Consider the following 27,719-nt stretch of genomic DNA (forward strand, 5'->3'; position numbering starts at 1 on the left):
TGTAATATCTACTTCCTGGGGTTGCTTGTGAAGAATAAATAAGATGATACTTGTCAAAGCTTTAGCACAGTGCCCTGTATGTTATCTTCTTGACCTAAACCTCATTCAACCATTTGTTGACTGTTCTGATGAGTAGGAACATTATACGTGTCAGGTGCCATGTAGCAATACCATTAAGATAAGTGTTTTGATCTCTGTTTCACAGATGAGGAGATTAAAATTGAGAAAGGCTGAAGGACTGACTTGCCCAAGGTCACACAACTAATGTGTATCAGAGATAGAATTAGAATGCAAATGTATTGGACCCCAAATACCAAGCTTCCCTGAGTCTCCGGTTTCAGGGAGAGTAGGTGCTAGAAAAGCGTTCGGGGATAAAGATTTCTCCTCCCCGAAGCCACTCTGGCCTCCCTCATGCAATTTGTCTGAGTTAATGAAGTTTCTCCACTCTGCCCACGCTGAGGCTACAGCATACAATCTGACATGGTTCCAGGGCGTTTGAAATCACTATTGATGGTCAGTCCAGAGAATTTAGGCCCCAAAAGTGATTTTTTGGCCCCAGATTATCCAATTACTGGTCTACATGGCCTAATTAGTGATTCAGTGGCGAACCCTCCGCAGCACTTTGAGTTGTCCCAGCTGGGAACTGTCGCCACGCTGAAAAATCAATGCAGCCGGTTTGCTTGCCTCTGCACCATTCAGTGTGTTAGACTAGAGTCATCATCCTCATCAACAAACATTTATCCAATTTAATTGTTAGCTTTGTCCAAAATAGCAGATTGACCACGCCAGCGTCTGGGTCGCATTGATACTACCTTTGGGGCCTGGCTCAATTTCGCAAAGCGTATTTATTTTAATTGCATTGTTTTGGAATCAGGTTGAACCTCATAACTTGGATTCTCCTGCCTAGATAGCTTTACGAAATTATCAAAAATTGGACCCAAATCAATTAAATTAAAAGACTTTTTAAAAAATACAGTGAGTTTTCATTAAAAACTTGGATGAAGGCATAGAAGCATGCTGATCACATTTGCAGATGACAGAAAGCTGGGAGGGATCACTAATATGATGGATGTCAGTATCAACATTCAGAGTGATTTCGACAGGTTGGAACAGGATGGGCTGAAACCATCACGAGGAAAGTTAACAAAAATAAATGTGATGCTCAGCATTTAGAATTTTAAAACATGGGAGAGCCTTAGCCTGTCAGTGGTTCATGTTAAGAAGATCTCGGGAGTTTATTCCACACACACTCCATGTGAACCAACAAAGTGTACGTTTGGTGGGAGGGAGAGATGCTAAATTACCTGAGGCTGCAGTAGTAGAAGTATGGGACCAGAACCAAGTGGGTGGTGGTCCTACGGACTCTGTCCTGTCAGACCGCCATGAAGTCCAGCTCCAAGCTGGGGTTTAAGAGGCATGTGAACACATTGTTTCTGGAAACTTGTAAGGTATGGTTGGAGGGAATGGAAGTATGTAGACAGGAAGGGGGAAAGTTTGGCAGGTTTAGGTCACTCTTTTGCCCTGTGGCAAAGAGGACTGTTGCTCCCAAGGGCAGATCTGGAGGGAGAGGGAGGGGCCCCTTCCAGTTCACTCTGAAGACAAGGGTGAGCGCTCTCAGCCACAAGAGCTGCTGTGGGAGTGAGCCCATCCACACAGGAAGGAACTAAGGAGGGCACGCGACAGGGTTTCTCACAAGCGGAGAGGTTATTCTGGATAATATTAAGTTCCATCCACCTCTAAGATTTTATTTATCATCATATTGTCCCTAAGCGCAAGTGATTATATATACGTATACAAATAAGGATATGTGTTAAGTATCATGTTAGTTAACAAGATTGAACTTGCTTTGTTCTCTAAAAAACACATTAACATAAAGTGAGTGAAGCGTAATGCGTTTATTGAGTGCTTATTTTGAGCTAGGCACCATCACATACATTCTTACATCATTTCATTTAAGCCCTAGCTTTATGTGGTATAGTTTCTGGTTTCAGCAATTTTTTTAAGAATGTCATTCATGGAAACTCAATTTTCATAATGGCCTCTCCTCAAAGTTTTATATTTACAAATTCAAAGCACTGGAGGTGACCTTGAGATTATCTCATCCAACCCCCATATTTTCAGAGGAATAAAGAAAGGCTTAAAGGGGTTCCTTGTGCAGAGCCAGGGCTAGATCCGAGTCTCATCAATCAAGGTGATATGTTTCTACTTCTTCTGTGTAATGGCAGTTTACTAGCTTTTTTTAAAAAATTGAAGTTTAGGGGCCGGCCTTGTGGCTTAGTGGTTAAGTTTGCGCACTCCACTTCAGTGGCCCAGGGTTTGCAGTTTCGGATCCTGGGCACAGACCTACAAACTGCTCCTCAAGCCATGCTGTGGCAGCATCCCACATACAAGATAGAGGAAGATTGGCACAGATGTTAGCTCAGCGACAGTATTCCTCAAGCAAAAAAAACAGGAAGATCGGCAACAGATGTTAACTCAAGGCCAATCTTCCTCACCAAAAATAAATAAATAAATAAAAATTGAAGTTTATTAGATTTTTAAAAATTAAATAATAGCAATATATACCCATTGGTTTTTAAAAAGGCAAACTATTTAGAAGTGGATAAAGTGAGAAATGAAAGTCTCCTCTTCATTTTTTCCTGCCCAATCCTACTCTTCAACAGTAACGGATGTTAACATTTTAGTGTGTATCCATAATTTATTACGTTTTAACTAAGAATTTGCCCTGTCAGGTTTGAGTCAGACAGTTGATTTGAGCAAAATGATTTATTAAAGATGCTAGCTTCCCCCAGCGAATCAGGTCAATAGAGAAATGATAAAATATTTGCTGCCAGACAAGTATATTTTAATCTTCTTGTACCAGCATAGGTGCCTTTAAGGTAGGAAGCGAGCAGTTTTCCCTGTTGGTGGGAAAGGGAGGTGGGGCTGTGTTCCAAGTCACAGAGGGAATGAACGTTTTAGAGGCCAGAAAGCAAGCTCCTCGCTCTGTGAAGCATTCCTGGCTCGGGGACCTTCAGTTCTCCTTTGGGCCAAGCTTCTCCCCTTCAAAAGTGAGCTCAGATCGTTGTATATCAGTGCAGTCAAAACATGTCACGTTTGATTTCTTTCTCCTCAAAATGTTGCTATTCTCTGCCCCACAGTTGCTTTTAATTTAGCAATACATGTATATATAGATACCGGGCTTGGCTTCAGAACCTGCATAATTGCTAATGAGAAAATATTCTGCACATCCTCATTAGTTGGTCATTTCAAGTATTTTTCAGCGAACTATGATGTTCTCTGGTAATTGGTGTCACTTAGTGTAGTAACAGACTCCAAATACGAGAGATATTGCTCAGATAGAACCAGGCACCAGCAAATGGTATTTAAATATGTTAACAAGATAGGCAAGAAGCAACGTGGCTAACGCGTGTTAGACCTACCGAGCAAACGGCATAAAGACCGCAAAGAGAGTGGTTTTGTGAAGCTGCGCAGAAGACCCTCTCAAATTGCCACCAATTCACTAGATGATCTCAGGCCAGTTCCTGGCCCTCTGTGGGCCTCAGTTTCCTTGTCTCAATGGGGAGGAGATTGGACTAAATGCACTCCCACGATCCCTTCCAGCCCTCTCATTCCCTGACCCTCCGGCCATTATCCGGGCTGTAATTCCACTAGGTGTGCAGGGCAGCATTCCCCAACGTGTTGGGCCCAGATGCCTCTATCAGAAAGAGCCAGGGTGTTTGCCTAGAAATGCAGATTTCCGGGGCCACACCCAGACTACTGGATCAGAATTGGGGGTTCGGGGGGAGGCGGGCAGGCATCTGTATCTTAACAAGCGCCCCGGAGGATTCGTTAGCACACTAAGGTTTGAGAACCACCCATCTAGTTCAATAAGAACAATTCAATTTTACCTCGAATCTCCTATTTCCCAGCTTTTCTGGAGGTTGAGAAGGAATGAGCAATAGAGATAGATTTCCGAGAAAGTAATTAATTCATTTAGCAAATATTTAGTCAAAGGCTACTGGGAATTATATTCATTGCCAATTTTTAAAGTGTCACTTTTTACAGTGTAAGAACCTAAGAATATGTATATATAGTTTGGCTCATAGAACAATCATGTCTAAAATACAAAATATAAAGACCCTGGGAAAAGTAATATTCTAAGGGGAGATAAAAATGGTCTTAGTATATTTTACATATTGATCCTGGAGTGACAGTGAGACAGAGCAAATGTAAGATTCCACTCTGCTATGAAAACATCACATTGCTAATATTTTTAGGGCTGGTGTTCACCAAGGCTCTCACTTAATTCCCATTCAAATAACTTATTTCCGGCCTGGGCTGTTGCTGAAGTCTGACTTGTACAGCTGTGTTATCACCATATAAAATGTATAGGCTCATCTTAACTTAAATAATATCCATTGTTTGCAGCTCTAGATTCTCATTCTAGGTGCTTCAGAGAACTCTCTACTAGGCATTAACTGTCGGTAGATGTCATACTATGTCTTTGACTAGTGGTAAAGCCAGATTTCTGATGGATCAATGATCCATATAGGCTGGAATAAAAAATTAGCATAAACAGGAAAAAAGATTCATTTGTAGAGTCTTTCTCTGTTTGGCCTATGTTTGATTGGAATGATCAGTAAACAAGTATTGCTAGCTTTTCATTGATAAACCGCAAACCCGCCTAACCCAGAGGCAGAGTGAGGTAGGGGAGCACAGAAGCAGAGATAGGGGTCTGGGTCTTCCAACTCCAGGGGCAGTACTCCTTGGTGAGGTTTTTACAAACTGCTAGGCCAGGCAGAGAAAGAACCGAAAATGTTTTTTTTCTGTCTCTTTAAATCCTATGCTCAGTAGAGGGGACACTCAGTCCGTCTTTTCCCCCAGCATTGGATGCTGACCCTCCAGTCACCCTCTAGTTATTGGTGGCTCAGGCTGAATCCGGTTTGGCTCCCGAATTCTGGAACGTGGACCAGAATCACTGCAGGTGGAGCCCAGAGGGGCTGGCTGGAGTCTGGCACGCCGGGCCTGCTGGCTTCCTCCTTGCTGGACTCCATCAGAGAAAACTGCACACGCAGGGGAGGCGGGGGCTGCATTTCCCCGTGTGCGGGATACATGAAACGTGAGCCCCGCAGGCGCGGAGGCCTGCCGAGGACCCTGGGTGAAAGCTAAGCGCTCTGGAGGATTCTGAGCAAATATTGGAAGAGGGGAGATTGTTGAGTTGTGAGCCCTGGCTTCAGGGGGAGCTGCTAGGTCCCGCTCCCAGGGAAAAGTTTGCATCCTTTAGTCTTTTTCTCCCCATTTAACAAACTATTTTAAAACAAAATAATACTGAATTAGTGTGAAATTCTAGGCAAAAACATCATACCTGGTATGATTAGCAATGTTTAGAATCATCCAATGCAAGAGCCATTCCATGGAAGATTCACCTGGACAGACGATAATCTGGGCCATACAACACACCCTAACAAACTTAAAAAAATAGTGGGCTGGCCCTGTGGCTGCTTCAGTGGCCCCAGTTGGCCGATTCAGATCCTGGGCGTGGACCTCCTCCACTCAACAGCCACACTGTGGCAGCATCCCACATGCAAAATAGAGGAAGACTGGCACAGGTGTTAGTTCAGGGTGGATCTTCCTCACCCAAAAAAAAAAAAAGAAGAAAAGAATAGAAACCATGCAATGTGTGCTGTCAAACCACAGTGGAATTAAACCAGAAATCAATAACAGAAAGATAGCTGAATGCAAGAGCCGGAAGGAATCTTGGGGATCGGCTAGTCTAGTCACTTCCTACTTCAGAGGCAGAAACAGACCCAAAGAAGTTAAGTGACTTGTCTAGGGTTGCACAGCAAGTCAGTGCCAGAGCCCAGAGAAGGACCCCATGACCTGCTGCCCGAGCCAACTTTCTTTCCTCTGCTCCATATTCTCACTCACTTGGGAGTCTCACATGTAATGCTGGCAGCTTTCTAGAAGTGGTTCTGCTCTTACTTTCATCCTGCCCTTGGAGAACATATGGAATTAGATTCATAGAAGGATAGAAAGTAAAAAATTAAAATAAAATCTCTTGTTTACACTCTCCTCCAGTTACTACTGTGTGTGCTGAAAGGAGGTGGTGGCAAGTGTCTGTGACACCCTGATCCTGCTGCCGTCCTTGAATATCCGTGGAGACGACAACTGTTTCCTTCCCCCAGTACTTTGCTCCCGTGGTCCATGACACCACAGAACATCCAGGGCTTCGCAGAATCTGGGCCCTGGGTGGGGTTATTGGGAACAGGGAAGCCAGGGCTCTGACCTGGACCTGATGTTACAGGCTCCTAGAAAGTCAGGGCTGAAAATTAGTGAACTTCCAGCTCAACCCCTTCCCCCATTTTATAAATGTGGAAGCCAAGGGACAGTGATGGCTCCAAGTCTCATAACCGTTATCAGTATCAGCACTGTCATCGTTTGTTAATGATGTTAATAATGACACGTGTTCTATGTGTCAGGCCCTTCACATGTATTATCACATTTACTCGTTGCAACAAAATGTCAAGGAAGGTATTGTCCCCATTATACAGAGGAGAAAACTGAGGCTCAAAACAGTGAAGTCATTTATCCCAGATAACTAGTAAGCGTTAGAGCTAGGTTATTTCACAAATTAGGGGCCTGGGCAAATCTAGGATTAAAGTAGCTGACCTCTTGTCTCATGTTTCTTTTGTTGTTTCATGATGCCTCTTGGGAAAGCGCAAAGGAAAAAAAGACACAGTAAAGACAAGTGGCTCATTTCCTCACACCTGAGTAGTGCTACGATAAGCACCTGGCTGCTCATTTGCTGTTCCTCTCCAGCCAGGTTAGGGCATTGAGGCAAGCCTAGGCAGGCCTTCGACTATTTCATTGAACAATATTTAACGACTATTTATTGAAGGTCAATTATGTGCCGGTCACCTTGCTGCTGACGAAAAATGGGACCAAATGAACACACCCCTGCACACCTCCAATTAGAGCAAAGCGAAATGCTTTTTAAAACTATCCCACAGGCTGCCAGCTGGTAACGTCAGACATGCTAGCAGCCAGGAGGTGTAGGACCGGAAATCACAGGGCCGTGTTTAAGTCTTGGCCATACCGCTGTTGATTATGTAATTTGGGAGAGGCTTTTAGCCTCTCTGAGCCTCAGTTTCCTCACCTGTAAAATCAGGATTAAAATCTGTTTCCCCAGAAGATCAGTGGAGAGCAGGGATGCAACCCTTGGCTGCGTTGGTGTGAAGGAGATGATGTGCGTGTTTACGTGACTGTCTCTGCGGATCTCTTAAGCCTGTGTTGCTGGTTGTCCTTGACTGTTATCTTGCTGTATCAGTCTTCCTGCCTGAAGCAGGAAAGATTTTCCTCTGGTGATTTAAGCAAAACCCTGACTCTACCAGAGTATCCAAAAGCTGGGCAGAGACTTTGTTCCCACTGTACATTTCTTCTCTGGGGACCCTCTAGATCAGTGCTGTCCAATAGAATGTTCTGCAGTGATGGAAACGTTTTACACCGCATGTGGCTATTGAGCGCTTGAAATATGGCTAGTGTGACCAAGGAACTGATTTCTAATTGTATTTAATTTTCACTAATCTAAGGAACCACAAGTCCTGAGTTTGATGGCACACAGCTGCCTGGGACCTGCCCCAGAGACATTCTCCCCACCTGGTTTGTTTTATCTCACAGGAATCCATCTACAGCAAGCAAAAATCATTGTCCTCTTCTATTGGTTAATTCTGTGACTCCAAAACTTCAGTGTGCATAAGAATCACCTGGACATCTGGATAAAACAGTTTCTTGGGCCTACCCTCAGAGTTTCCGATTCTGTAGCTCTGGGCTGGGACCTGAGATTGTCATTCCGAGCACATTCCCGGGTGTTGCTGATGCTGCTGGTCCGGGGACCACACTTTGAGACCCATGGGCTAATTAAGCATCTTGTTTGGAGATAGCTGTGCTTTGGTGGCATGAGTAGATCCTGGAGGCCCACCCAGAGACAAACCCCTGAGGTGATGGTTCTTAACACTGGCTGCCCTGTGGAATCACCTGGGGGGGCGCTTAAAATTCCTGATGACCAGTTCCCATCCCAGACCAGTGAAATTAGAATCTCTGTCGGTATGACCCAGACATGAGTGTGTTTTAAAGCTCCCCAGATGATTGCAATCGAAATTGAAAACCGCTGCGCTAATGGGACTTAAGCATATTTCTTTGTCTTTTAAGTGGTAACAAAATTCACTCTATTTATATCACAGGACCATTGTGAGAATCAGATGAGACTGTGAATGCAAAAGGGTTTTATAAACTGTGGGACCTAAGAGTAAGGACTTAGGCGTTGCCAGTCTTGGAAGAGCCGATTTGCAAGAGATGCTCTTCTTGCTGATAAATTGAGATAACGCTGCTCTCCACGGTTTGCATTCTAGTACTGCCCCACTGACCAGGCCGCTGCCGGCACAGATGCTGAGCATGTGCAACAGTTCTACAACCTTCTGACAGCCTCCATTGATGTATCCAGAAGCTGGGCAGAAAAGATTCCCGGATTTACTGATCTCCCCAAAGAAGATCAGACATTACTTATAGAATCAGCCTTTTTGGAGCTGTTTGTTCTCAGACTTTCCATCAGGTAATTCCTATTCTTCTATCTTGCGTCAGTCCACTCCTTCCTTTGAAGAAGTTGGTAACCTGCTGTGTTTGTTACTGAGTCATTGGTGAAAAGTTTGCTCAAGAAGGAAATGGGAAATATGACCAAGCATTAAAAAACTGAGCGGTGAGCAGAGCGCTGGACGGGTTGCCAGGAATCCTGGGCTCTAGTCTCAGATCTAATACGGACTTACTGTAAATCCCTGAGCAAGTGACTTGCTTCTTGGGAAACTCAGTGTCCTTTGTGCAATGAGGAGGTCGGACCTGGAGACCTCCGAAGCCCTTGCAGCTCCCACATTCTGTGAATCTGGAGAGATTCTCACGGTGCATAAGGCATTCCCAAGGAGCAAGCGTTTGTCTTGAACATTGCATTTACCTCCCAGTTTCTATTTACAGGTCACTGTTCTGGTACACCAGGTGGGGCTCTAAAGAGTTCCCACAGCCTCTCAAACCCCAATGTTTACTCCGAGAGCGTAGCTTCTAGATCAAAAGATTTGGTTCAGCCTATCACGCTCGGTGACACCAAATACAAAGAGGCAATGATTTCTTAAAAAGCTAGAACCTGGGCTCTAAGCTCCTCTCATAGAGTCCACACATAGCATTTTAAATTCCATCTTCCTTGCAGTTGTATATTTTTAGAAGATGGTACCTACATGTCACCAAATATTATAGGAAAAAGCATCACCTTTTTCCTCTTTTTCTTCCCTACCTCCCCCTCCCCAATCACACGCTGTGTTACCAGAATCTCTCAGTTAAAGTACAGATTCCCACGCCTCATTCCCAGCTGTTTTGGTTTGGAACCACCTCGGAGGAAGTCCAGAAATCTGCGTTTTTAATTCATGCTCTGGCGATTCTGATGCTCGAGGTTTGAGGTCCAGGTCTTAAACTCTGAGGCTGAACCATTGTGTCCTGTGTGCACCTCTAGGGGGGCATCTGTGAGAGAGACAGAGGTGGAGTTACAACTAGAGTGCCAGTAATTAGCATAATTACAACCAATCCGGGAGGTGTGTGCAGGAGCCAGGCCAGCAATGTGACTGTCATCCATTAGACAGGCAACAAAAGATTAAGTAAGCAATAAGCTCCATGCAGGCAGACACCATCTTTGCCTTATTCACCAAGTTTTCTCCGTGCCTGGCTCCTGGAATGGCACATAATTAGTGGTCAGGAAATGCTAGAGTGAATGAATGAATATAGCTATTCATCTAAGAAGCATGGTTAAAGAGAGATTCATTTGTTAATGCAATTGGCTATAAGAGAGAAATATGTGGCAAGAGATATTAAAATTACAGGAAAGCTAAAGTTAAGGTATGGACCACATAGAGTTCAGAATTAGTCACGCCTGATACTCATCAAGCTCCTCTTGTGTACCAGGCACTGGGCATGGGCTTTCAAATCTTTTACTTTACAGTCATGCATCACTTAACAACAGAGGTATGCTCTGAGAAACGCATCATTAGGTGATTTTATCATTATGCGAACATCGTAGAGTGGACTAACACAAATCTGGACGGCATAGCCTGCTACACACCTAGGCTCTGTGGTACTAATCTTATGGGAGCACGGTCGCATATGTGGTCCGTCGTTGACTGAATGTTGTTATGCAGCACATGACTCTATTTAATTCCCACAACGATCGTAGGAGGTAGCAATTAGAAGTCCTGTTTTATACATAAGGAAAAGGAAGCCCAGAGAGATTAGAAGTGCCCAGGGCCCCTTAGCTAGGTGGTGATGTTTCACCAGAAGTTTCAGGGTGTCTTTCATGAGAGAGAGAAGAGTGGGATGATTATGGACATAATATAAACTATCACGGCAGATTTAGAAACAGCCCTCCGCAGCCCCCCTGTTAAAAGCAGAGAGGGTAATACAAAATAAGCTCTCTTTTCACTTTAAGGCGCTTGTCAGTTTCTGATTGACTTCTGGCGGTCGCAGTGACTCGGTGGTTTTAGAGTCTGCACAATGGAATTGTAGTGTCTAGCGTCAGGCCTTATCAGTTTCTGACATTCAAGGAAATGAGGGGGAAGTCCTGGTGAGGGAGCGCTAAAGAGAACAGTCTCAGGTTCATGGCAGAGGCCACGCACTGGGCTTCACTTCCACAGTCTGTGAGCGCCTGCTCCTCTGTGTCCCGTCCCAGGGGGAGCCAGTAATTGACTCTAGTAATAAGAAATCAGGTGCCCCACCGCCAGCTTCCCCGGGGGCTGATGCTCAGCAAGAAAGTTAGCACAGACGCCTGGTGGTGGCTGTGCATCCCTGGAGTACCCTCTTCTTCCTCGAGGGCACCCGGGCAGATTTCACAACACCACACTACTTCTGAACGCTGCCCCATGGCTGTGCGGGTATCTCTGTGGTGTGATGGTGTCCTGTCCGACAGACCGAACAGACCTGTCTAACGTATCTCCATCCTCCGCCCCCCACGACTTTGTCTTGTAGGTCGAACACTGCTGAAGATAAGTTTGTGTTCTGCAATGGACTTGTCCTGCATCGACTTCAGTGCCTTCGTGGATTTGGGGAGTGGCTCGACTCCATTAAAGACTTTTCCTTAAGTTTGCAGAGCCTGAACCTGGATATCCAAGCCTTAGCATGCCTGTCAGCACTGAGCATGATCACAGGTGAGCACCCCCTGCTGTCGCCCCAAGCCACCGTGTCCCCCTTGCTCTCCTCTCCTGGGTTAAGGTGGATTTGGCTGTCACACACACCAGAAAATTAGGAAAGTGACTGTCACTTTTCTGAAATTTGCTGAGCTTAACCTCATTTAACCAAAGAGACATACATCTGCAACTTACTGCCATGAACTTCCAGGAAAGAGGGTTCCTAGTCTGTTGAATTATTGTTGTCAACAAACCAATGCATGAAAATCTAAATTTCCACAGGAGCTCTGTGGACAGTTGGACTGCTTCAGGGTTATTTTTACAGGGGGTTTTGAAGGAAGTTGACCTCAACCTCCTGTTCCTGTGGGGCAGAGGGGCAAGACTTCCCCTCTCCCCAGTTCCTGGCTAGTGAGCCAAAGTAAGACCACAGAACTGCGCTCATAGAAAACATGTCGTTGTTTATTTAAATACAGCTTCATTTAACAACTTTGATTGGCAGAGAACTGAGAAAAATGGATGTTTGTGAAAAGCAAAAATGGCTCAACTCAACAACTTCTAAAAATTAAGAACCAGAAGCCTAAAACATATTCAACTTCTATATCATGCCTTTCTCCCCCTAGATGTCTCTCCCTTTCTATCTTTTGGGAGATAAAGGATCCCAAGGCAGAATGAAAGAGAAAGAGAAAGAGAAAGAGAAAGGCATGTTGGGTAAGAGAGGGCATGCCATCTCCAGTAGCTGCACTAACTCCCTTTGCCCCTCCCCACATTCAGAGTTTCCTGTTCCATCTCATCCTTCTCGGTCAGAATGAGGCCTGGTGAGTCTGTGACAGCAGGGGGAGGCCCCAGAAGAGGCAAACCAGACCTGGGGCTCACCTCCCATCCTTTTCATCAGACCAAGCACAGGCTAGGCTGTTGGACTGAGAATTAAGTTTCAGCTTTGATATGCTCTTGGCTGTAGAAAACATGTTTTTCAGGCAGGTAATGAGTTTTGCAGGGGACCAAATGCCTCCTTTTGTGCAGCCAGACCCTTCTTTCTGATGCATCAGAAATGTGGATTGTTTACATGCACCTTCTTGGGACATCTTCTGTTAGCTAAAAGGAGATGTGTCTGAGTGCTTCAGAGGTCAGGCTGGTTCATTGTTTAATGGTTTACATCGCAAAGAAAAGTAAATGGCGTGTGCTACGGTAGGAATCAGACACCAGCATGTTCCCTCCGTATTCCTAGGGGAACCTCACTCCTCCTGATCTTTGGTCCAGGAGGAGAAACTCCCGTCTTTTGATGGGACTGCCAGAGACTTCCAGGAGCCATTAACAAAACAAAAACAAAGGCAGTGTCCACGAGTAGGATTCAATTTAGAGGGCTTTCAAATGGCTTATGGGAGCACCTGAAGAAAATAAGCACATTTAAGGCAGAGGCATGTTACCCCAGCAGGACTACAGTGAAACTGGTACAAAGGCTACCTTTCAACTACAGCTCTTCAGCTTAATTTCAAAACCACTCCGCTCTTTCTAGGCCAGTTACACATTCAAAACTAGAAAGTAATGAGGTTAGTTAATTTAAAAAAACAGAAACAAAAACTAGAGCCAGCTTCGGCTTTCGGTAAATAAAACCAGTACATTGCTGCATTTCCACGGAAATGGGTGTTGAGGCTAGTTAATCAGCAAGGGCTCACTGATCTAGGCACTCTGCTGCATGTCAGTGGGTTTTCAGAGATGATACACGCATCCCCGGAGGAGATAGAAAATGCAAACTAAAGCATGTGGGGCCAGGTGTGGAATGCCGTGGTGGGGATCTGGAAGTGGGTACGGAGTGCCGAGAGACTGAAGGTGGGGTGGTCTTCTCAAAACAGGCAACATGAGTTGGTCCTTGATAAAAGCATAGGATGTCTCCAGGCTAAAATGGAAGGAGTGAGAATTCTAGGCAAAAATAAAAATTTGCTAAGGCCATTGAACATATGGTGGTTGTAAGTTTCAGGAAGTAAATGGCTAAAAAAATGGCCGGATGAGAAATGAGACTGATGTGATAGGTAAGGGTGGAGCAGGGCTTGAGAACCCTTCCCACCTAGGTGAGGAGCTGGGAGCTTATCTTGAGAGCAGTGGGATCCAGAGACAGTTTTGACCAGGGGAGCATCCTGGCCAGGCTGGCATTTTAGTAAGATCTACCCTGACAGATGGTTTCGAGTGCAGATTTTAGCAGGAAAGAGACTAAGAGGAAAAAGTCCAGTCTGGGTGTGAGAGCTGTGGTTTAGGAGGAGGGGGGCTCTGAGGCTGATATCTTTTTTCGTTTTTAAGTAAAAGTTAATAGACAACTCTGGCACGACGACATGTGGGTGCCAGCAGTCCCAGCCTGGAGAGATTGGCAGTTCAGTGCCGAGAATATGTAGTAGGAATTAGGAGAAGGTGGTGCCAGTCTGGTCTCTGCCTTCAATTTGCTGTGTGTCCTGCAGTTATTGCTCCTCAGCCTGCTGCCCATTACGTGGAGACTGGCTCAGGGAGCAGGCAGTTTGGCATGACAGAAAAGGCATGGACTTTGGAATCCAGCACCCCCAGGCTTTAATCTGGGGTCCCATATTTGATAAGTATGTTCTCTTGAGTAATGCATTTCATTTCTTTGAACTTCAGTTTCCTCATCTGTAAAATGGGCATAATAACATCTATTCTGGAGGCGGCAGTGAGGATTACAGAAAATTAAGTTTGTCATGTAGCCAAACTGGATTCAGATTTGGCACTGAATCCACCTACATTCCATCCTGAAGGGATGGTGACAGGGACACCCTCAAATTAGGCACATGCCTGCCCCTTCCCCTTGGTAACCCTAGGTAGTCCAAAATCAAACTCAGCGGCATGAGGAAACAGGTGGTGGCTTTAGAAGGCAGTATGTTTGGTGAATATCTCCTTGGATGCTTGAGAGAGAGGCTCAAAGAAGGACAATGAGATTAAGGAATTAAGCTGCCCTTAGGAACACTTGTAATGGGCCAGCTCCTTTATGGGGTTGTTTCAGTTCCTGCCTCCAGTCCTGCCAGCCTGTGCAGAGCAGGTTGTTATAGGCGTCGTGGTTCTAACCCATAAGCCCCTCATCTCTCATTTCTGGACCCCACAGTACTCTCTTTGTGATTTGCTTTTGGGAGGGGATTTGAAATGTGCGAAAGCATCAGGAAACGGCAGAAAAGGCGATGCCTGGGAAACAGCAGCATCCATTGCTGTGGATATTACTTCTCATTTGAATATGCTCTCATGAAATCTTGACTTCTGAGTAAGCTCCAGTGATCATACAAAGTGATTGTGGAATATCAGTTGGGCCATTGGCAGCAGAAAATTCATCCCCAAGTTGTCTGCTCCTAAACCTCATGCAAAGGAAATGAGGTCTTAGAAGTTTAGCCAGTCTTGCTTCCAGGAAAATTAGTAAGAATCTGGACAGTATTGGTGGTTTGCACAAACATGCCTTGTTCTCTAATTCTTTTTTTTCTTCTTCCTCTAGCTCTCTCTATGTGCCCTCATGAAAAACTAGGTAGAGAGGTAGGGCAGGAAATGGTTTCTTTCAGATCTCTCTCCTTTCCTACAGTCAAAGGGACTTCCCCACAGTTGTGGTTGTCGAATGTTGAGTCCCCAGTTCATCTGCCCTAACTATTCCCTTTTGTCAGTGCCACATCCTTGACTCAGGAGTAATGGAAATGCTTTGCTTCTGATGGATTACCCATGATATCTAGCAGCAGTTAATTATGTTTAATAAATAAGAAACCCCCAAATAGAAAGTTAGTGTGGAATTACCATTTTGTAAGTATCCGTTCATTCAGTAAATATTGAGGGCCTACTCTATGTCACGCACAGTGGCAGTCCCTAATGCAAAGATGAGCATGTGTGAATTCTGCTGTCAGAAAGTATATAATCTCTGAGGAGGTCATATATGATAATGATGTAATGAACTCGACGTGTGGTGGTTAGCACTCAGGTGCTTAAAAGGGATAGATTCAGTGCAGGGGAAGTCCAGATTACTGCTAGCATTTTTGGGGTAAAGAAAAATGGAGGTGCTGGTCATGAATGGCTTCCCAAGGAGGTGGCATCTAGACATGAGAAGATACAAAGGAAGGACATTCCAGATCAAGGAAACAGCATAGCAAGGGCATGGCAGTGGAACACGTCAGTGCTTTCTAGGGAAAAGCAGGTCCCGTGGAGTTGCACTATACATGTGTTAAATCACACATATAATCTCAAGAAAAAGAAGAGAAAAATTAAAAGAGTGTGCAGGCTGTTACACTCAATGACTGTTCTGGAGTGAGCATGAGAGAGAAGACAGGAATCCACTGTGGGTCATGGCCTCTCTGCTTCTGGTGGTGGATCCTTAGATCATGTCCCGGACTTTGGGGAAATTCGAAGGATTTTCAGGGAAAAAACTTATTCTATGTGATATTTGTCTTATGGCCTGGTGTTATGACCTAATCTCAGAGTAAAATACATTTCCCACATGGTAAAAAGGTAAATAAGATTGGAAAGGTTTTGGATCAGATGGTGGAGGGACTCTCGAGTGCCCAAATGACATTTTGCGGATCACTCACTACCTTAAAAGAATGTTTCGCGTGGCTTTCTTTTGCCTACTCAGGTTTTCTGTAAGGTGAGAAGGTGACTCCTTTCTCTTCCACCTGTGGTCCTTTTCCTGATCTTATGGGAGCATGAATTCTAAGACTGAGGAGGAGGAAGGAAGGAAGGCAGACCCAGGGCAGAAAGCAATGAAACAGTGATGTAGCAGGACCAGGCAGGTGGCTGATCCTGCCACACCATCCACCACCTGTCTTCCTAGAGCTCCCTTCGTCTCTCTAAATGGTTACCTGGTTACCCTGTTTTGTATCATATATAGCGATCAGCTACATTGCAAGGAAATATAAGTATAAAACCTGGCAGGGCAATATACTTCTTTGAAAAGGCATGGGGGTTGGGGGGCGGCGGTTGTTATAAGATTTGGAAGTTGGAGATCTGAGTTCAGGTCTTCACTCTGACTTTTCCTAGCTATGCAATCTTCAGCAAGTTCCTTATGCTCTCTGAATCTCAGTTTTCTCATTTTTCACAGGGATGATGATGTCTACTTGCAGGTTTCTTGTAAAGAGTGAATGAGCTAATGTGTACTTTGCAGAGAAAAAAATATTAGATAAACCTTCATTATTATTATCCCAAATATTATATGTCTTACTTCCTGGAAGAGCTAGCTGTTCTCCTCTCTAAAAACTCATAAAAATGTTCATGCATTCATACAATTGCATATACTCATCATATTAAGTGATTTCTTTGTGTCTTTGTTTCCAACTAGACTGGGTTTCTTAAGCACAGGGAGAGTCTTATTCATCTTTATAATTACTTTAGCATTTAAAAGTGTCTGGCACATGGCAATTATTGGTTGAATGAATGGGTTAATTGTAAATATCAGAAAGTCTCCCAAATTAGGAAAATCTGAATTAACTATTTTTAGCCCACCACTTTGTTATTAGAAAATCGTCCGAATTCCTGTGAACTGCCTTATTTCAATTCAGATTCATTCAGTAAAATTTATTGAGCATCTGCTATATGCCAGGCATACAATCCCTGACCGTCAAAGAGTTTGTGGTCTTGCTAGGGAGACAGACACCTACTCTAATAAATCAAAGACAGACAGACTGAAAAGCACTATGACAGCCTCCGCACAGGCTGCTGACCAACTTGTAGCTCCTGATGGGCGTGGGCTCAGTGTCTCTGGCACTGCCCATCAGTAAAGAATGTCTTATATGACATGAGAAGTAGCAGCGAGATGACATCTCAGAGAAAGAAGTGGAGCTGATGGCAGGCAGTCCTGTTTGTTGGTGTTTGAGTTACACACACGTCTCCCCCGGGGAGCCCTCTTCTCCTTCCCCTTTGGCTGGACCTGCATTATTTTTGTCACTGGGTTGGCCTACGCTCTAAGACCTGCTCAAAAGGAAAAGGAATTGCTTTTCCTCATTGGGGCTCCTGTTGGCTACCATCACCCCCTTTCCTCATCCCCTGCTCTTTGCCGTGAGGAAGAGAATTTCGGGTTTCTTGTATGGGCCTAAGAGGGAGAACTGGGAAATGTAGGAAGGCAAAATTTAGCTCAATATGAAAAAAACTTTCTAATAGAAGTATTTGAAATCGTAATAATCAGTGTGGGAAGGGAGTTCCTGCCTTGGAGAGTGAGTTTTACAAGCAGAGACTCGATGAACAGTAGGTGTAGACCGGCTCAAGCGTCTTATAGGGATTGACTAGAGCGGAGCTTCTCCAGCTTTCATGAGTATGCCGATCATCGGGCATCTTGTTCAATTTCACATTCTAATGAGGTAGGTCTCAGGCAGGACCTGAGATTCTGCATTTCTAACAAACTTCTAGGTGATGTTGATGCTGTTGGTCCAGGGACCACATTTGAGTATCAAGGGACAAAGGAATCCATTGGTAATTAGGACACCATGAAATTAATAACAGCTACCATTTTTAAATACTTAGTACCAGGCACTGTGCCAAGGGCTCTACTTGTGTTATTTTGTTTAATCTTGTTTAGTAAATAGATTTGGAAGTACTTGGGATGGATTGCAGCAGAGATGGGAAGCAGAGAGACCAGTCAAAAGCTATTAAAACAGTCTAGGTAACAGATATTGAAGACGCGGTCCAGAGGCAGTGAGATTGAGAGGAGATAGAGGCAAGGAGCATCACAGAGATGATAACCAAAGTTCTTGAAATGGATTAAATATGGTGGGCTGGGGGAAGGACTTGTTAGAGATGGTTATGAGAGTGATGGCGAGGATTGTGGAATCATTAACAGACCAACTCAGAGAAGTGGCTGGTTTGAAGGGAAAGTTAATGAGTTGAGTTTGGGACCTAGAGGATACTTGCTAATATTTATTAAGTACCTTCTATATTCTAGGCATTGTTCCAAATACTTCACATGTATTAATTCATTTAATTCTCACAGCAACCCATGAGGCAGATACCATTATTAGCCCTATTTTACAAATGTGGAAAGAGGCCCAAAGTCACCCAGCTAATAAGCAGTAGAGCGAGACTTTACATCCAGGAAATCTGGCTCCAAAGCTTCTGATGTGATGGGTTTTAGAGTTTGTAAAATTCTTTCTGTTGTTAGCTTCTTAATAACTCGCAACTTGTATATCTGTTCTGAGCAACCTACACAGTTAGTATTCATTTAATCATATTTTAGAGGTCCTCAATCCTCCATTTACATATTCATTTAACAGATATTTATTGTGTGTCTCCTATGTAATAGGCTTGGTGCCAGAGATACAATGGTGAGCAACTACAGTCCATGCCCCCAGGGACATGCACTGTGTCTATGGCATGGGTAGCTAAAGTGCGCAAGAATCTGACAGTATCTTTAGATACTCACACCACACAGGTTAGGAGTGTGACTGTTGTCTGTTTTGTTCACTGCTCCACCTCCAGTGGCTATAACGTTGCTTGGCATGGGAACAGGTACTCAATAAATATTTGCTGAAAGAAGTAATTAACCAATTAGCAGATTAGGTACACAGAAAGTAGGAGGGAGTTACAGAAAGGCTGAGTTCCTCTCAGGATGAGGAGGAACATTCTAACATAATGTTCAGGGCAGCCTGGTATCATAGAAATATCTTTGGACTGGGAGTGAAGGAAATTCACCACTTGTTAATTTTGACCGTGGGCAAGTCGCTTAACTCTCTGAGACTTAACCTTCTTATCTATTAAATAAAGTCTTTATCCTGCCTAATTCACAGGGTTATTGTAAGGGTGTGATAAAATAATCTAAGTAAAAGAGTATAACATAAAGTGCTATTAAATATATTTTTATTATCAGAGTGAAATAGTGAACCCCAGTCCAGCTGGTACCGGGCACTCTCTCTGTAGTATCTTGTAGTAGAGATTCTTGGCTTAGGTGGGAGTTTGAACTAAATGACTCAGGTTTTTTCTAATTCATATATATTATGGTTATGACACATAAATTCATTACTTAACCATTTCTATAAGTTGTATTTTAAAGTTTTGAATACGTCAAGCCGAGTTAAAATACTGAAGTATTGTATAAAAATGATGGAGATCAAAATGCAAGAAATACTGAGAAGTTTGTTTTGTTTCATGGTGGACAAAGATCTTAAACTAAAATCTGTGTATAATTCTCTAGGAAGGAGGAAAATCCACATGTCTGATTTCCCCCAGAATTTATGAACTCTCTGTATATCGGCTCTGCAGCCATGTTGACCAAGCTACAAGAAGAAAGGGGCTCCCTTAAACTAAAATGTCAGTGATTAGGGTTTTAAGGAATTTCAAATTGCTAGGAAGGCCCCTGATACTTAGTGACTCCCTAGTGATTTGAAAATCTAGCTGGCTGCTGGCAGTAGTTTGCATGGAGACTGAATTTTATCTCAGCCCTTTTGAAAAAGTAAAGAAGCCACAAATCCAGCAGCTGTTGAAAACAACAAAGAAGGTGCCTTTGGCTTCTAACAGGAGTGTCTCTGAATTCCTCAAGGAATTCCAGGCCTAGGGTTGATCCAGCTGGCAGGAGGTATCGATCTCCACTTGAATTCACTGAATAAATAATGGTTGCCATAGTTATTGAGCAGTCACAACTGGTTGGGGAGCAGGGAGAACTCGGAGGCACCTTCTGTGAGTTTGGCCATGAGAAAGTCTGGTTACAAGATTCCGTTATCAACCCCCTCCCGAAATCCAGCCAGCACGTTGCTCAGTTTCTTTATCCTGACAATGAATATGGGATCTTGAATATAATACAAGACATGGAGCACTGAAAGGAAGGGAATGCTTAAATCAGTGGATTGGTATTTTATTCTGAGAAAAGCATCTCTCCCTGGGTTATGAACCTAGTTTGATATGTCTCAGTATTAATAGAATTTACTAGAATTTACAATCCACAAGATGACTGCTGGATCATGTTACAGCCACTGGGCGTCTTCACAAAGGACCAAATCCCAGTTTTTTCTATGTTAACATTGTTTGTTTATTATACAAATAGCATTAACCTGGAAATTGTAAAAGATAGGAAGAGAGTTATCTGACAATCTCATAAATATTTTCACTTTTCCGTTTCCTTTCATCCTTCTCTATGTGCAGAAATAATTTTTGCATAGATGTAATCACAGCTTAGATACTATTTTACATTCTATTCTTTATTTAATGTGATATTATGTATTTTTCCATGTTGCTTCATAGCTTTAGCATTTATCCTCTTTAATGTCGACAGAATCTTCTATTGTATGCATGTACCAGTTTTTACTTAACAGCTCTCCTGTTCTTCCCTCCTTTATCCTTTTTGTAGTAGATAATGCTACCCTACATGTCTTCATGCATACAGTTCATTCTTCTCTTGAATTTTTTCTTCAGATAAATTCCTAAGAGTGGGATTACTTGGTCAGGGGCTATGAACATTTTATATCTCTTGCAATTTACTGCCAAATTTGCAGTCTGCTTTTCTGCTTTTGGGGGGAAAATAAAACTTTAGGCAGCACACCATTGCAGGCAGGATTTCTCTTAAAGTTCACTCTTCGGTTCTTCTTCGGAGACTGAAACAAGCAACTATCCAGACATTTTAGTAAAGATAAACCCTAGAGGACAGGTTTGCACCTGGGCTGATTAGCTGATAGTTTCCTGGGGAAAGCAAAATCGTGCGCTGCAAAGCTTGGGTGTTAGGGGGCTTTTCCCTTTTGTTGGAGCTTTCCAGTTGCCATTCATTTGCCGTGTGTCGGGCGCTGTCTTAGGTGCTGACTGTACCATGCGTGTAGCGCTCTTCGGTTGGCAGAATGCTTCCATGTAGCATCATCTTAACTGAGCCTCACCATAACCCACGGAGGTGGGTTTTATTATAATCGCACTTTTTCTTTTCATTTATTGTGTAATATTTAAGATGCACAGAAAGGAGTGAAGAAGAATGCAATGAAGACTTGTGTTTCTACCACCCCGTAGTCCCCATTTTCCTCGGAGGACATTGAGCCTTAGAGAGATTAGGTTACATGGCTAGTAAGTGACAGAACCACAACTGGAAGCTGGGTCTGTGTGACTGAAAGTCCAGTGCCCTCTTCTTTACAAGATGCTGCGTTGAGATGGGATGCCTGCAAGTTACAATCCACTGAGATGCTGCGGACGGTTTTCGTGGTTGGGACTTTAACATAATTATAACACATCAAAGCTAGAAAGGCCCTTAGAGGTTATTAAATCCAACCTCCTCCTTTTAAGATGGGCCCTAGAAAGGGAGCGACTCCTCCAAGTCATATACAACTAGCCAAGAAAGAATGTAGATCTCCTGTTCCCTGGGCCTCCTTTTATTTAGGGAAAGAGAAGAAAGAAAATGTCTGGATAGTTGCTTTGTTTTTCTGATGACTTTTGCTTTAAGGAAATAACTTTTCCAGCAAAAATATTCCCAACTAAAAAAATTAATGTGGGAAAAATTAGAAACTAATATTGGATTTCCCATTGGATGGATGTCTTCCATCTGTCAAGAATTACTATTTTACATGTAAATATGCTGAGAGATGAAAACTTTGAGATAACTGGGGCCAAGCTCTTCCCTCGGGAAAGAAACTCTGATATCTCCATGCTAAGAGAGAGCAAAGTGATTTATACTAGATGTCAGGCTCCTTTCTCATTACAGGAAGATGCCACATCACTCTGAAGCAAGAGGACAGAATCAGCCTCAGAAGCCTGGGTTCAAATCCCAGCTTTTAACAGCTGTGTGACTTTGGGAAAATCACTTAACCTTATACATAAAATAAGAAATCATAGTATTTAACCAGGGGATCATTTCATGTGTTGTTTTATAAAATATAAGATACTGGTGTTGATGTCTCGGTACATCATAACGTCCCTGCACCGCCTCCTTCTTGGCTTCCTCCCTTCTCTGTGACTGTTCCATCTCCACAGCAGAAGGACATGTGAGTTTTGTACAGGGTGCCTGGTGTAGGTCAATAGGTGTTTCAAGGGGGTAAAAAAACAAGGAAAAGAAAAGCTGGATTCTTCACAATGCTGGTTAGCATGAAAACACAGGAGTGCGCTTTGTATTGGGTCTTGCAGGGCAGCCCTTGCATTAGCAAATGGAACTTACAGCCTCTCCCAAGAAGTGAGTCTGTCAAGATGGAAACATTAATTCATTTGCCCGGTTGTGTTTTTGTGTCATTCTCAAAAGGAGTTGCTTCCTGACAGGGCTTTTGTAAGACCTCCGTAGGGTGACATGGGCCAAATAATAACCATCCTGTCGTCATCCATTCAGAGTGGCTATGGGCCAGGAGCTGTGTGCTTATCTGCCTTACTCACCAAAGTTGGTCCTCCCAGAAACCTTGAATTGGGTACAATAATTATTTTCATTTTATAAGGAAATTGGGGCTCAGAAGTGAAGAGACTTACTCAGGGGCACACGGTGAGTAAGTGACAGACTAGGATTCAAACCCTGGTGCTATTTAATACCAAAGGCCATCAACTACTACTAAGAGGGAGGACACTTTGATTGTAAAACGCCATCTCAACCGACAGAACAGGACACAGGCCTCCATTAGGGATTCGAAATTTCTTAAGATGTAACTGCCTCCTAAACTTGCCCTTTTCTATCCCTCCACAGAACGACATGGGTTAAAAGAACCAAAGAGAGTGGAGGAGCTATGCAACAAGATCACAAGCAGCTTAAAAGACCACCAGAGCAAGGGGCAGGCTTTGGAGCCCACGGAGCCCAAGGTCCTGCGCGCCCTGGTAGAACTGCGGAAGATATGCACCCTGGGCCTCCAGCGCATCTTCTACCTGAAGCTGGAAGACTTGGTGTCTCCACCTTCCATCATCGACAAGCTCTTCCTGGACACCCTGCCTTTCTGAGCAGGAGCAGCCTCATCTGCTAGCACCTGCTTGCTAAGCAGCAGAGGGATGGGTCTGGACACCTACCATTTTCTGTCCTTCCTTAAGAGAAAAAGCAGCTCCTGTAGAAAAGAAAGACTTTTTTTTTTTTTTTCTGGCACTTTTCCTTACAAGCTAAAGCCAGAAAACTTGCAGAGTATTGTGTTGGGGTTGTGTTTTATATTTAGGCTTTGGGGTTGGGGTGGGAGGTGGGTATAGTTCATGAGGGTTTTCTAAGAAATTGCTAACAGAGCACTTTTGGACGATGCTATCCCAGCAGGAAAAAAAAAAAATGGATAATATAACTGTTTGAAAATTCTTTCTGGGGGATACAATTATAGTTGCTTTGTATTTAAAAACAAGAACAGCCAAGGGTTGTTCGCCAGGGTGGGATGGTCTTGAGATGGATCCCTTTAGCATACACTTCCTGTATCAAGGGTACGTATGTGGTGCAAACAAGGCAGAAATTCCCTCTTCTTAATTTCTTTATTCCTTTTTTATTTTAACAAATAGTAAAAGATGGAGGATTACCTATAAATCAGACATAGCAAAATGATAACGGTTGCTCGCGTCCATATACAAGTGCAATTTTTAAAGTGCTGTCTTACTAAGTCTTGTCTATGAACTCTCCTTTATTTTATATGGAAATAAAAAGGAGGCAGTCGTGTTAGCAAATGACACATGCGAATTTTGCCAGCAGAGGCTTTGTCCACCTACCCTGTAGAGCTCTTCCGAGGTATGGTCCATCCAAGATTTTAGGCCTTTCTTGGTAGATCCGGATCTCTGCTTTGACTCCCAGCTGTCCTGAACGGGGCTCAGCTTATAAGATGGATTGCATACCGCTGTTTTAGTTGTGTTCTGTCAATCCAGTGAGAGTTCCCTAAACTTGCTTCAGTTATAGCAACTGCCTAACACATTCGTTCAGAAGCCCCACGAACGTTCAGTGAGTCTCAAGTGTTTGGCCCCCAGAGGAGAACGTGCAAATAAGTAGGAACTGGATCATACAGGGTAAGCACCAGGGATAATAAGTTTTTAAAAATATATATAATTTAATTTTTGTTATTGGTTAAAGAGACAATTTTGGAGAGCAAGCAAGTCTTATTAAAAAAAATAGTATGAATGTGAGTACTAGAAAGGATTAGTGGGCTGCGTTTCAACATTCCGTGTTCGTTCTCCTTTTGTATGTTTATACTGTTAATGCCATATTATTATGAGGTAATTTGTTGCATAGTGTCCTTATTTGTATAAACATTTGTATGCACGTTATATTGTAATAGCTTTGCCTGTATTTATTGCAAGACCACCAGCTCCTGGAAGCTGAGTTACAGAGTACTTAAATGGGCGTGTTCACAGTGACTTGGATACACCAATTAGAAATTAAATAAGCAAATATATCTATAAATATAACAGGTTACATATCTATATTTATAATGTGTCTTTTTCTTAACCATTTGTACAATAAATGTTACTTTCCATGCAGTTAGTTTATGGTTCATTTGCAGTGACTTTTAAGGCAGTACTGTTTAGCACTTTGATATTAAAATTTTGCTTATGTTTTGCTAAATTCGAATAATGTTTGAAGATTTTTAGGTCTAAAAGTCTTTATATTATATACTCTGTATCAAATCAAAATATCTTTGGCCATTTTGCTAAGAAACAAACTTTGAATGTCACACTGATGTCACAGTAGTTTTTGTTAGCTTTGAGTCATTTTTGCTTTAGTGTTTTTAAAGGAAAAATAACAAAACTATGCTGTTTATATTGTCATTAAATTATACAATCAAACAAATGCCAAATGAATTGCCTAATTGCTGCAAAGGATAACCCAGATAACAAATCATATATCTTTTTTTTTTCCAAGAGTCGTTCTGATATTCGATCATGTACTATGTTTGTATGAGCTTTTGTGAAAGATTATTATTTTTATATCAAGATAATAGGATGTGGAATGTTAGGATTTGGGAATGTTCGACCTAGAAGGGGCCTGACTGGTCAACTAGTCTATCCTTCTGAAATTCATAGAGGAGAAAACTGGGGCCCAGCAAACGGTAAAGAGTTACCCAAGATCAAACCGCTAGTAACAGGATCAAAACTAGGACCTCGTTCTCCTTTCCATAGTCTTTTATTCAACTTACTGCATCTATAGGAAAACAGGCTTTTAAAAATAACTATTCGTATTTACATTTTACCTGACAACAACCATGAGTAAAGTGGTACTTTGGCATTAATTTTTTGAGCTTATATGCAAACATAATAAACATTATTAAATATCAGAAAAGCTAACATTTCATACAACGTAGCTTCAGACCAAATTCAAATTGAATTTGAATAAATTAGAAATACTGTGCATACATAACCCTTTTGTGCACCATTAGTATTGGAAAGTTAATACTTGTTTTTTTGTCATGTCTGTAAGGAAAAACAACGAAAAGAAAAAACCAGAGCCCTAGAGAAATGCTGTTACTTGTTATTTTCACACCCATCAGATTTAAGGAAAAGACTTTTTAGCCGTGCTATCGATTGTTTGGAAGGAATGAAAGTTTTTAGTTATAGGTCTAGACGCTAGTGCTGAAAATAAAGATTATAGCCAGTGTTCTTCTGTCTTCCATAGTTACGACAACTATGAGAGCCTCCCAAGTCATCTGTCAATTCAACTCTCTTTTTTGGTCTTAATGTTGACACACGAGTTTATGCAGAGTGGATGACCAGACTAGCTCAGAAGAGGACAGCAAGAATTCAAGCAGGTGATTCTTCCTTTGCGGGAGAGCTCTCTTAGTAGGAACATGCCTTCTGCGGGCGGAAATCAGGAATCCACCAGCTGTCAATGGAGAGTGCCTTGCTTTCATTTCAGACAGCAGAGTTTCCCAAAGTTTCTCTGCTCCTCTAACAGCATTGCTCTTTAGTGTGTGTTAACCTGTGGTTTGAAGGAAATGCTCTTGTACATTAACAATGTAAATTTAAATGATTAAATTAAATTACATTTTATCAATGGCTACTGGTGTGTTGAATAAGCGTGCTTCCTTGAACAGTATTCTCTGAATCATTTATATAATAGTATTTGCTGTGATCTCTTAAACACATCCCCAAATGGATTTTTTAAAAGGCTTACTAATGCTGAAAAATTAATGGGCATTCTGAATTGGAAATATATTAAACCTCACTGATTGGGAAGAAGGACATTCTGAATTCAATAACCATTTATTGACTATGTCCTGCGGGCAGAGCACTATTGGGTGCTTTGAGGAGATACAAACTCGCAGTATATGAAACTGTTTTTCTTTCAACTGTATATAACTTAAATGGAGCTAACAATTTGTTGCCTAAAAGTATTCTTTAGGGATATGAAGGATTTATTTCTGTATCAAGGTGATGGGCTATCAATTGTTTGTGAACCGGAATTTACAAGAATCAAGGGTAGAATTCTCAAAGATGGATCAGTACTCTCTGCCCTTTTTCTGAACAGCCATTACTACTGCATTTCTCAGAAACCCCTCTCTGTGGGCAATGCAAATGCAGCTTTTATTCAACTCTACCCCAAATATCATATATTCTGAATTAGTGCAAATATTTAACATTAGTGCAAATGTTTTTTGTGGGCGTTGATGGCTCAAAACAAGAAACGTAGAGCTCTCATGATTTACTTCATCAGTTCATGCATAAAGTATTTTCTGTGACATTTAAATGCTATGTGGTCTAGGAGCCAAACCCTTCTTCCTGCTTCTCAGCGGTACTTCATTTCCTCAACAATAAAATATGATTAGTAAGAAAGGAACGAGACATATAATGGAGCATCATCTTGCATGTGAATTCAAACATAGGTGCTTATCCAAAAGGGAAAAAAAAAAAGGTTAAGCTCCTTCTCTGGGGACTATAGGGGCAGAAGTCTGGTTTGAATGGGGAGGGAGGCAGGAAGTTCAAGCATATGCCAGCAGGTGAATTTCCATAAGTTAAATGCCCAAAGATAACACAAGAAGCTGATTGTTGACTTTTTAAAAAAATTGTGGTAAAATACACATAAATATAACCATTTTTAAGTGCACAGTTCAGCGATATTAAGTACATTCACATTGTTGTTTAATCAACATCCAGAGCTCTTTTCATCTTGCAAAACTGAAACTCTATGCCCATTAAACAATAATTCCCCATTCTCCCCTCCTGCAGCCCTGGCAACCACCATTCTGTCTGTCTCTGTGAATCTGACTACTTTAGGAACCTCATATAAGTGGCATCATATAGTATTTGTCCTTTTGTGTCTGGCTTATTTCACTTAGCATAATGTCCTCAAGATTCCTCCATGTTGCAGCATGTGTCAGAATTTCCTTCCTTTTTAAGGCTGAATAATATTCTATTGTATGTATAGACCACATTTTGCTTATCCATCCATGTGTCAACGGTCATGTGGGTTGCTATCTCCTTTTGGCTATTGTGAATAATGTGGCCATGAACATGTACAAATATCTTTTCAAGACCCTGCTTTCAATTCTTTTGGCTACATGTTAACTTTGTGCTTAAGTATGATGTAAGTGCTTTTCAAGGATGATCTTGATTATATGTGATTTTTTGCCGTAGGCACTGATTTCAGACCCTCCCCCTTTCATTCTTCCAGGAGGCACCTGAGGTTGCTCCAAGAGCAAGGCTATTTATAAACCTTTGTTCTAGGGCTAGCCTAAAAACAGAATGAAC

At 42.5% G+C, this 27,719-nt stretch overlaps 1 protein-coding gene across 1 annotated transcript in view; it reads left to right on the forward strand.

The window, feature by feature from the left end:
* Window positions 1-26,029, forward strand: part of NR4A3 (nuclear receptor subfamily 4 group A member 3) — a 39,174-nt gene extending 13,145 nt beyond the window's left edge. The window contains exons 6-8 of the mRNA XM_067053874.2: window positions 8,391-8,590; window positions 11,035-11,213; window positions 22,771-26,029. Coding sequence (XP_066909975.1) covers window positions 8,391-8,590; window positions 11,035-11,213; window positions 22,771-23,018 — 627 coding nt within the window. The 3' untranslated portion in view covers window positions 23,019-26,029. The remainder of the gene's footprint in view (window positions 1-8,390; window positions 8,591-11,034; window positions 11,214-22,770) is intronic.
* Window positions 26,030-27,719: the final 1,690 nt, after the last annotated feature.

The sequence above is a fragment of the Equus caballus genome, chromosome 25, assembly GCF_041296265.1.
Source record: "Equus caballus isolate H_3958 breed thoroughbred chromosome 25, TB-T2T, whole genome shotgun sequence".
Lineage (NCBI taxonomy): Eukaryota > Metazoa > Chordata > Mammalia > Perissodactyla > Equidae > Equus > Equus caballus.